This window comes from Arachis ipaensis, chromosome B10, assembly GCF_000816755.2.
Source record: "Arachis ipaensis cultivar K30076 chromosome B10, Araip1.1, whole genome shotgun sequence".
Lineage (NCBI taxonomy): Eukaryota > Viridiplantae > Streptophyta > Magnoliopsida > Fabales > Fabaceae > Arachis > Arachis ipaensis.
Window position 1 is genome coordinate 13,883,359 of NC_029794.2, and position 11,626 is coordinate 13,894,984.

Sequence of the window (11,626 nt, forward strand, 5' to 3'; positions counted from 1 at the left end):
CCGACAAGTTTAGGAGGGACAACACGATCGTAAACATCGGGAAACACCAGAAGGTGTTGCTCCAGATTGGTGACCAGGAGACGTACTGTTCAAGAGTATGTTTCTGTCTTGTGGACTGTCTAGACGGAAGAAGAGTACCCGCCCCAATGCCAGAACAGCTGGGTCATCGCGGATGGTGGAGTGTCATCGGCTCCGATTGCGGCATGATCTGTGTCCGGTATAGCCGGGCTGGTTTTGATACGGGACTGATGGTATAGAACCCACTGATGCGAGTTGCTCGGCAACTGGACGATCCGGCGGACACCCTATGGAAACAGGCCGTTATCGGATATGCATTTGGTTATCGGGCGGGGGCTGAAAAATTACTACGTCGTCCATATTTCAAAGAGGCATCTCAGAAACAGGTTTTTGCACTGCAATGTTTTCAATTCCGCAGATGGATTCTGGAAACACGAGTACATTAACGATTTACGTCTCAGTCATCTCGGTGCGAGCTCAGTCTTCCACCTTGGTAAGGCTTTGTGGGTCAACTGGGGTGGACGTGATGCCACGGTTGCAACACATGTGGTCGTGTTGGATGCAGTCACCTTTCGTCTGAGCAAGATAAGGATAAACCGTAGCTCAATTCAGCACGTGCAGGTGATGCGTGTGCTCCACGGCATCCCACACCTGGACAATATTCAAAATTAAATAAATCAAACTTTAATTATTATTATTATTATTATTATTAACGTCACAAATAAATACTCATTATTCAAAATTTAATTCTTGAGGCCACCTGCCTACCTTCGTCCTGACCAGCTGTTTTTTTTATTATTGTTATTATTAATATTATTATTATTATTACCATTATTTCATATTTTATTGTATTTAAGGGGCATTTACGTTTCTTGATGTGGCGTGAGTGACCGCTCAAGACGACCCGCGGAACAAGATGGTCAGACCCATCATGATGCCCAACTCTACGCGGTCGACGACTATACAATGTAGCAAATGTGAGAAAGTGTATAATATACGGTTCCTTTAAATGCTTATTCGATTGCCCCTGTTGTGGATAGTCTGTCTCACTGCATAAGAAGGTAAAAAAAGGGAAAAGAAGAGCAATTTCGAATATGGAAAATCAGTTTGTGGGTTCGATGGCTGAGTTCGGTGACCAGGTCTTTCCAGACGATATTTTGATGGAGATTTTCACTCGAACAGACCCGAAGACGGCGGCGAGATGCAGAACCGCAAGCACAACCTGGCGTGTCCGACTGTCTTCTGACAGATTTAGGAGAGACAACACGCTCGCGAACATCGGGAAACACCGTAAGGTGTTGCTCCAGATTGGTGACCCGGAGACGTACAGTTCAAAGGAATCTTTCTGTATTGTGGACTGTGTAGACGGAGGAATAGTGGCCGCGCCAATGCCAGAACAACTCGGCCCCCGCGGATGGTGGACTGTTATCGACTCCGATTGCGGTGTGATCTGCGTACAGTATAGCACGACTGGTCCTGATCTGAGACTCCTGTTATGGAACCCGTTGCTGCGCTTCGCTCGGGTACTGGACGATTCGGCCGACAAACTACTTAAACAAGCCGTCATCGGTTACGCATTTGGATACCGGGCGGGAACTGACAATTACTGCGTCGTCCATATGTCCAAAAGGCATCTCAGAAACAGGTTTTTGCACTGCAATGTTTTCAATTCCGCAGATGGATTCTGGAAACACGAGTACATTAACGATTTACGTCTCAGTCATCTCGGTGCGAGCTCAGTCTTCCACCTTGGTAAGGCTTTGTGGGTCAACTGGGGTGGACGTGATGCCACGGTTGCAACACATGTGGTCGTGTTGGATGCAGTCACCTTTCGTCTGAGCAAGATAAGGATAAACCGTAGCTCAATTCAGCACGTGCAGGCGATGCGTGTGCTCCACGGCATCCCACACCTGGTCGGCTATGAACGATCCCCGCATGTAGGACTGTCGACCATATGGTGCAAGATTGACTTGGAATCGATGTGCGTCGTCCCGTACATCAAGCTAGGAGTTGTCGGTCAGTATGGCGTTCCATGGAATCCTGTGACGATCATGGGTGAACGTATGATCACAGTACAAGAAGATATTCATAGACGGGCAGCAACAGGTGCTAACGGTACCTCTGTGACGGAGATTTCGTTGGATCGGATTGATTTTGTTAGCCGACACAGAGTCACGGCATTCAAAGGGGAGTGGCCGAGTAACATTTTCCTTCAACGTTCTTTAATTGTGGGGGTGGGCTCGCTAGTTCCATGAAGGAGCGGCCGCTTGTGTGAGACGATCACGTATATGTGAACTTTATTTTTTTAATATTAGGTCTGTATTGGTATAATCCATCAAAGTTCCAAGAAATTGTATTTAACATCTTTGTAACAATATATTCCAAAAAAAAAAATTCAGCCTTAACATTATTATAAGTTATTGATTCTTATCATTTTGGATTATTAACTTTAACGCCTCGTTATTAATTTATTATGTAGAATACATAATAAGAAGAAAATAGATCGGTTATAAACCAGAATAAAAATTTATGGGAGCATTTCCCTTTAATAAAGTTAAAAATTATTTTTACATACTAAACGGCGGTGACGTTTTGTGTCTCTTAAAAAGTATAAAAAAAATCAGCCCCTTAGCCTTACACTTCCCGTAATAATAACAATGTTAAATGTTCTCATTAGAATTTTTGTCATTTTGCATATTAAGTTTTTATCCTTCACATGCCACACACTTTATAGTTTTTAATATCGTATCGCTGTGTGCAGACGCTACTGATCTCATGCAATGGCAGGTCACCTCATGCTATGTTAGGAAGCACTTTGCAAAGGCTTGAACATTGGACGGCACCCGAGGTTGCCTAACCGGTGCAATTTTAAACACATGTGATGCATCCTGCCTCGATGGAGCTGACCGTCTTCATACTCCAAGAAAGGTGTTTGCAGACCCAACTTTTTGACCGGGCAACAGCTAGCCGATTCCATCTTCTTCACAAATCAAGCCATCGCCAAAACACTACCATCCCCACCCACAACCAACGCGGACCAACCCATCGGACGCCGACGACCAATACTGCAACTAACAATGGCCGAACATGGGACACCCGCTGCATCCAACAACGTGAACGACGACACGGCCTAGGTACGATTGTGGTGCATTGGCTGGTTTTGACATTTTATTTTTTTTTTTAAGTTATGCTTATGCTGCTCCCGATTCTACTGAGTTAGTTGTATACCACAACGTACTAACAAGCGCCCAATGCCAGGAGGACCAGAGAACACCGAACCCAGACGACAACACTTCAAACGGCGTGTTGCTGGAAATAATGAGAGAGGTGCTCGAGAACACAAAGGTTGGTAACACCCGTCTCAATTTCCGCTCTAACTGTTTCGGTAACTCCAACCATCTGACAGATCTGTTACGATTTTCCATTGAAGAACACGCAACGCCGAATGGACAGGGTCGAAGCGGAAATGGTGACGATTCGGTTGTTGGTGGGCGGTCTCAGAGAGCCTATCACCGAGGCGCAAAAGGGACCTGCGAATAAAGTCAACGCAACGTCCGATGGAAACCGGATTAAGAAACAAAGAATACCGGTCGCCAACAGGGAATACATGAACAACCCGATGTCACGCGCCTCTATTCCCAACCGTAGACAGTTGATGCTTCCAGGAGCGATGAGGAAGAGACTGCATCAGTCGTCGACAAAAAGCAGCGGCAAAGACATCAACATGTCTGTTTACGATGACGACGAGGATCAGAAACGGGCCATGTACCCAAAGATGTGCAGGTCAAACACGCACGGCGTCGAACATGGGGCTAAGGGTGGCAAGGCCACATTCTTCTTCACTCGATTAAAGGAGAAGGTATACGGGGGTAACCGAGGGACTATATCGCCCCAACGAAGCAACAATGCCGACAACCCGACAGGGCGCAATGGACTGCAGCCAACGCAAAACAGAAAAGGCAGTTTTTTCTTTAACACGATGATGTCATCCGACGAGAGCTCATCGAAGCCGGAAAGCAGCCATGGACGGACAGCCGACACCTATAAGCAGATTCCGCGACGACCCCCGTCAAACCTGACCAAGAAGGGAACAAACACCACCAACGCATGGCCCATCTCTCAGCACGAGATGGACATCTGTAAGTACGTCTACGACCATCATGCCGACCCCACATAAGTATTCGATCTGAACATCAACGACTGAATCTGCCGTGTGCCCTCATTAGTGCCGGACGGCCGCAGTTAAATTGGGCTGGCGTGTGTAACATCTTCGATTTGTTGACGGCAAGGAGATCGTTGTACGCTTCGGGTCGCAGCATGCAACTCTTTCTGACATGGGATGCCTGTTAGACGGACGGCAACCAACCCCGAAGGCACGTGGCAATCCATCGTATCCTCTTCGAATTAATGGAAGTTTTTCCGCTGACCCGGATTTATTATTTTCATGCGAAGTCTGATTTTTTTGTGTTGGGTATGATTTGCAGATAATGGAGTTGATCACGATCATGGTTGCATCGGAGGGAGAAACCGATGGAGATCACCCTCGAGCGGTGTGGTGCTTGCATCCGAATTTTGCGGTACGCCCAAATCCTAATTCGGTAGTTTATTTGAGTGCATACCTATGAATTAACGTTCTCTGTTTTAACACGAACCATGTACCGTTGACATGCACGGTGACTTGTTTCAACTTCTGAATACTCCCTGAGTAACCAGGTCGATGTAATGGAGGGCGTCCACCCTGAAATCTTGGCACAGCGATACGGCAATGACCACATGCACCCGACGGAAGACCTGCGCCTTGTAAGCTACCGACCGATAAGATTATTATACGCAAGTTCTGAACCTGGGTGGACTGAATTATGACTCTCTTATCGTATTCAGCTTTTTCCATCAATCGCAGGTCTATATGCCAGTACTGGAAGAAGATTGTGAGAAGCACTGGTTCTTGGCTGTGGTTGACCTGTCGGAGAGGCAGGTCTTCCAATTTGACACGAATGCAACTAAAGAATCAAAGGCAAGGAGGAGACGTGTCATACAATGCATGGTAAGCGACGCACATAGGTTAATTCAGCGTCCTATCCAAATACGCTAATCTTTATTATCTTGGCGAATCTGTGCCAGCTGACTGCGCTGGATGGAATCGTTGCAACTGACGGGTATAAAAACTCACACTCTAAGAGTGCTCCCGAGTTTGCCATTTTGGACATCATGGCCGCACCGGGAGTGCCAAAGAACAGCAGCAGTACAGACTCTGGTATTTGGGTCATACAGTGGATGGCAATGGGACAGAGGTTCACCCACGCGGTGCTGCCAATTGTAAGTTAATGCTTGCCTACAAGTAGAATGCAATTGCACTGTGTGTCTCTAATAAATGTCGCATTGACCATTGCAGCTGGATGAAGAGAAGATCAGGATCAAAATAGCAATTGCACTGCTAACGGGAAGATGCAACGAGGAAAGTGGTCCATTGCTTGCGAAGGCGGCGGGAGCGGCCAAGACGGGGGAACCGTGTCTAAGAGACGTGTGAAGGGGCCAAATACAACGTTTTTTTTTTCCTTCCACTGCAATTTTTTTGGTTGTTGGATGCATTGATACCGGTTATGTTATGTGACATTGTTGGGTCTCCTCACTGGACGGACAGTCTTCGTGGGCTGATTATATCATGGGCCATATATCCTATTACTGTTATTGTATCTTTATGTTGGGCCCCTTTATGTTATATCATGTTATTTTCCAGCATACATCTTCGTTGAGGATGATCGGCCGTGTCATCGCCACCATGCATCAAGTTTTCCGAGTCTTCCGAGCTTCGGTCGAAGGTGGAGTTGACATCGGCGGAGCGAGGAGTTTTGCCTTGGATGAAGAGGAGAGTAGCTTCGAATAGGGTCGGACATTAGGGGTTGGGTCGCTATGCGAGTTCGGTTTCTGGGTTTTGGGTCGAGTCAGTTTCTCTGGCCCAACACCTAGTAAAAAAAAGTTATTTTCCAGCATGACAAAAAAAAGTTATGTTACAGGAAAAAATATTTAAAAACTGTTAAGATACCAAAAAAATAAAGTAATTATGAACAACTTACCTGCTTCCATCGCCTACATCAATCCGTCCATCCATCGCCAATGCAAGGCTGCCAATACGAAGTGACTATTCACTGACCCACGCAATGGAATGAATGATTGAATGATAACATTTAATTAAGGCTATGTTTAAATCTTGAACTCATTCGGTGGGTAGCACTTTTTTTGAAATCCGGTTATTGCCCTTGGTAATTGCACCAACGTTAATGCCCCATTAATACCCAGTCTAATCAGGTTTAATAGTTATTTATTAAAAAAAAACTTAAAAAGGCGGGAGTTGTTTCGCCTATTTAACGCGCGTACGTTTCTCATTTACCAAAAAAAATAAAAAAAGCAAACTTTTCGAAGAAGGGAACCCATTGTTGGAGACTCAAAAACTCCCGGCAGTAAAGAACCGGAAACCATCAAAGAAATCACAAGCGAGGTATCACAATGCCGACGCTCGCTGATTTCCGCTTCTTCAGATTCATAATCCCCAACACGAAGAATCAATTTGTAAGTTTTCAGTTGTTTTTTTCTACTACCCTATCCCCAGGCCCCGCATGCAAGCCCACATCAATATCGATTTCTTACTCGTGCAGAGAATGCCGGCGCCCTTCTCCAACACTGTCCGGAAGAACATGAGCAACCCCGTCGAGGTAAGCACCACAAATGGTCAGTCGTGGAGCATCTCCTGGGTTGTCGAGGAGGAGCATCCGCATCGAATCGTCTTTACCGGAGGGTGGCGAGCTTTTTACGAACATTACCGTCTTCGAATCAGAAACACAATGCTATTTTCGTATCACCAACCAAAGTTTTTATACGTGGCCATCCATGACGCAAGATACTGCGAGATCAACTATGGAAGGTAACAAGATTATTCTAGCGGGTTTTCTGTATGCACTCGGCTAAGGCGTTTGTTTTATGCCCTTTTACGTTGTACCAGAAACTTGCGTAACGGAAGTCTTCCAGCAATCCCCGCACATGGCAACTATACAGTCCAGTTCTTCGCGATAATCCCGGTGAACGACCCTGATACACTGGTATAGACGCCAATTTCAATTCCTTTACTACCTGCAATCATCAATCCATCCATGTGTGACACATTGTGAACCTTTTTTTTTCCACCATCCGCTACAGATGCTCCCGCTACGGTTCTCGCGGGATTATGGCCGGTCCCTACCGCGACCCCTGACCCTAACCACGCCTACAGGACATCATCATCGCGTGGGCTGGAATATGGAACCTAATGGAAGGATCGTGCTTCATGGAGGATGGGACGCTGTCCGGGAACACTACGGCCTAAGGGATCAGTGGCTGGTGCTGTTCCATTATCACGAAGCTCAAAACACCATGTATGTCATGTTCTTCAACGGTCATACAATGGAAATCAATTACTTGGCCCATGCCGAGCCGGGGACGGACTCCACTTGTATAAGCTACCCGACGGCCCCCAAGTCAAGGCACATAGCCGATAGGTTCAGATCGACCAATCCCTTCTTTGTTAATCCAATCGTGCATAGACTGCCAACCCGTTTTCTCGTAAGTCTCTCGACAGTTATTTTTAAAGGCAACTATTTCCGGTACTATTGTTCTATTCAAATATTTCGTTGCTCTCACCCTAAAAAATATGTCCTCGCTTCCAGCCGAATGTCCCCCCTCTGCCGGGAGTATACGAGGATAGCCCAATTTCGATTACCAACGAGAGGGGTGCGTGGACCGTTCAGTATACGCACTATGTCGGGAGGACGAACGAATGTTTTGGAATGGGCTGGTGTGCCTTAGCAACAGCATGTCAACTAAGACACGGCCATGTGTGTGTCTTCGAGCGGCTGGCGCCGCAGGACTACCGGCTGCATATATATTGAGAACTCCTGTATCCTAAACCCCCCAGCCGCCGCCCCCCAACCCAATCAAAGTAACTCGATCGGTCCATGGTGTTTTCTTGCCTCAGTTTGTCAAATACAATGATGCAACCTGCATGTCCATACATCTGTATCTTTAATCTACATTATATTTCCAGGCATACAATTCTACCTTGCCCTCATTAACTTATGCTTTAGATGATAAATACGATAATCGTTTCTGTTGTTAATGTGCGTGTAGCATTGCAAATAGACTGATATCCCAATATTAGAAATGTATGTCAATTAGTGCCTGTGAAGTTTGAATGTAATTTTATGATGTGAAGCTTGAATGTAATTCGATTCACTTCACCTACGTTTTGTATGTTTGAATTTTGAAAGTTCACACTGATTTGTTAATACCCTAAAAATGAGAATTAGTAGTGGTTGTTTATTGATTCAGATTTGTTGCCGTGCTTCATTTAGTATTGATTCAGATTTTTTGCCGTGCTTCATTTAGTGCATTTTATTCAACAGGTCCGGTGTTTTAAGCGTGTGTTTTAAATTACATCCAGAAGCCATGTTCCCTTACAAAGAATTTCAAAACCGCGATGGAACCACATGCATTTTCCAACTAGCACACAAGGTAGTACGAGACATAACCAGTTCCGAATGTCTGCTGCAAAGAGGCGGACGAAGGGAGTTTTTTTAGGAGACATCCATCTGAATATCCACTGAACGTTACAACCAAAATATCCACATAAACGTTACATACAAAATATCCACTTATCATACATACAAAATATCAACTACACATAGAATCACTATAAAGATGCCCCTAACTAACATGTCCGGTTCAACAAAAGGGTCGACAAAGAGCGATTAATAATACATCAGGTTTGACAGTGGATTTGCAGCTATTCGCATGACACAACTTCACACCTCCACTTCTTCAATCCCGATTAAAATCTGTTCTATCTAGAGCACAGCCACATACCAACGAAAGCCAACATAGCAAAAACTTGTTTTAACGTCAACGACATATAGACGGTTCTGTACCCAGATGAAATACAGATAATATTCTGTGTACGGCTACAGCCTACCGGAGAATGTAAAAGGATTCGACCAACCTACCGTTGCAACACACCATCGTGACTCAACACACCATCGTGACGACTGTAGGCCTCCTTTGCTCAATCGGCAAGAGACATGACAGGCCCGGACGTGTTGGTCCCAGCGAAGTCGCTGTTAGCAAACCCAGCCTGCGTGTCACTATCGGAGCATTGGAACGAAGGAATCTCGGCTGTCGCATACAGATCGCCGGATAGGTTATCATATAGCTGACACCAATGTGAAAAACAAATGATTAGAACCATTTAACAGGGCAAAAAACTTAACTAGATCATCTATAAAGCGACTAACCCACCATGTCAGTGTCCATCGAATCCATGTCATCTGCAACTGCGCTGGATGACTCCATTGTGCGGCGGCCCGGACACGTCGTCCTGTTGTGTCCCACCTCCCGGCACAAACGACATCGCTGGGTTTTCTTTCCACCATGAGCACCGTTACCCTTTGTATTGCACCTGGGTGGATTCCGCGCCGGGCCCCTGCCACCCTCAGTAGGTGGCCCCTCGGGTGGAAAACTGGTGTCCCCTACATCTTCGTTCTCGAAGTGCTTCAGCACCAGCATGGCAGTGTCTCTTGCAAACTAGAACTTTTCAGTGCTGTGACATGCAATCTTGCACACTTTCCGGTACCAATCCATCAGGCACCAGTGTTGCGTCAGTTGCACAGAATCCCAAATCACGCCCATCGACTGCACCGCCACAAGTTTTGCATCCTTGGTCCATCTCGGCAATATCAGAGACCTCGGGATCTCATGAACATTGTTAAGAACAAGCACCGCAATTATATGTTCGTAGGGGACCCCGAAACATTCCATTCTCATGCACGTGCATCGGACCTCCCTCGTATCAGACGTTGCAACAACACGCCAATCCTTCCCCGGAGTGCCGTATCGAGAGACGGTGTGGATAAAATAGGAACCGTTGTCTTCAGAGTCAACCACCCTCATTACACAGGCCCTGTTAAGAATGGGAACAAACAAATAGAATATTGCACGAGTGTAGTTCTCGGCTGCACTCCGCTCCAGCTGTTTCAGGTTGGTGGTCATAACAGGGTCACCCTTTGCACACTCGAAATCAGCCTCCACCTCCTTTGCACGCACAAACATCAAGCATCGCTGGAAATGACGTAAAAACTCAGTGTAGCTGTATCGAGACTTAACATACCGTGATATCACAGCGTGCAAGCCCTCGCACCTTGACGTTGTTCGAAATCCGGCAAAGAACTTTCCCCGTATGTGTGTTGTGGCCCAACTGTGCCTTCTCTCGTACATGTCCTGTACCCATCTTTTATCGGCGACGCCAAATTTCTCAACCATCTCAAACCACTTTCTCTCGAATGTTCGGACCTCGTAGTCGCCAAGCATGCAATCCCTAAACATCCTGGTGAATTTGGGCTTTCCGATGTTGCTCGTGGCGTTTCGGAGTAGATGCCAAGCGCAGAGTCGATGGTGAGCCTCCGGAAAAACTTGCTCGATCGCAGACTTCATTTGCCTGTCACCGTCGGTTATTATGGACACGGGAGCCTTCCCTTTCATTGAAGTTTGCAACTGTTGAAACAGCCAGACATAGGTCTCTTCTTTCTCGTCTGCCACCAGTGCGGTGGCAAAGACAACCGTTTGGCTGTGGTGATTCACACCGGAGAATACTACAAGAGGTGAAAGGTAAACGTTTTTCTTGTACGTTACATCAAATGCAACCACGTATCCAAACACCTGGTAATCAATTTGGCTGGTGCCGTCACACCAAAACAAATGTTGCAACACGCCCTCACCGTCAACAACTTCCTTGTAGTACAGTGCTGGATCATTTGTCTTGCACTCTCGGAGATACCTTAGGCATGATTCCGCATCTAGGCCACCCTCCCTTCGTTGCTTCGCATTTACATTGTGCATGTCCCTTGTTGTGTACGGGACATTATGATACCCGCCGGCTAGGCTCACCATAAAACCGTAGATTCGGGAGACGCCAATGCCCCCTTTGCGCATGTCGTTCATCTGCTCGATGTCCGCTTCGCTCATCCTCCGATGGCCTGGAAGCATGGAAGAAAATCGCAACTCAAGAACGTGGTGGTTATGCACGTCTGAAAAGTACGCAACGAGCCAACGTCCTGATTCATCGTCCATGCGGAGTAGCATCCTTGCAGGGCATCCACAACGTGTCTCGGCCCTCGGCCTCTTTTTCCGGTTAGGCATCGAGTAGAACTTCGGGGATCGGTACCCTTGTCGGTGGCACACGAACTCCTGCCGTATCCTTACTTCGCCGCGTTTTTCGCTTCTGGAACGTCTCGCCCCGAAGCCATGGTGCTTTGCATATTGCTGGTAGAACTCAAATGCAATGTCAACGTCTGCGAAATTAAACCGGAAAATATCCTCCTTGCTCAAGTTCAAAAAATCAATCCAACCTATCGACTCCACGGAATCAACAGTGTAAAACTCGTCTTCCGCATAATTGTCAGACATTCCTCCGGCGCCGTCCAAACTGTCTTCCAATTCAACCGCATCCCCATTGTCGACATCGGCCTCTGCATGATGGTCGTGTTCTGTTTCATCTTCCTGAAAGTCGTACTCGTCCGACTCCATCCCT

General features: G+C 46.5%; 1 protein-coding gene across 1 annotated transcript; it reads right to left on the reverse strand.

The window, feature by feature from the left end:
- LOC107620182 (protein FAR1-RELATED SEQUENCE 5-like) lies at positions 9,625 to 11,622 on the reverse strand. The gene has a single exon (XM_016322387.1). It carries the CDS (start codon positions 11,620 to 11,622, stop codon positions 9,625 to 9,627), a length of 1,998 nt encoding a protein of 665 aa, XP_016177873.1.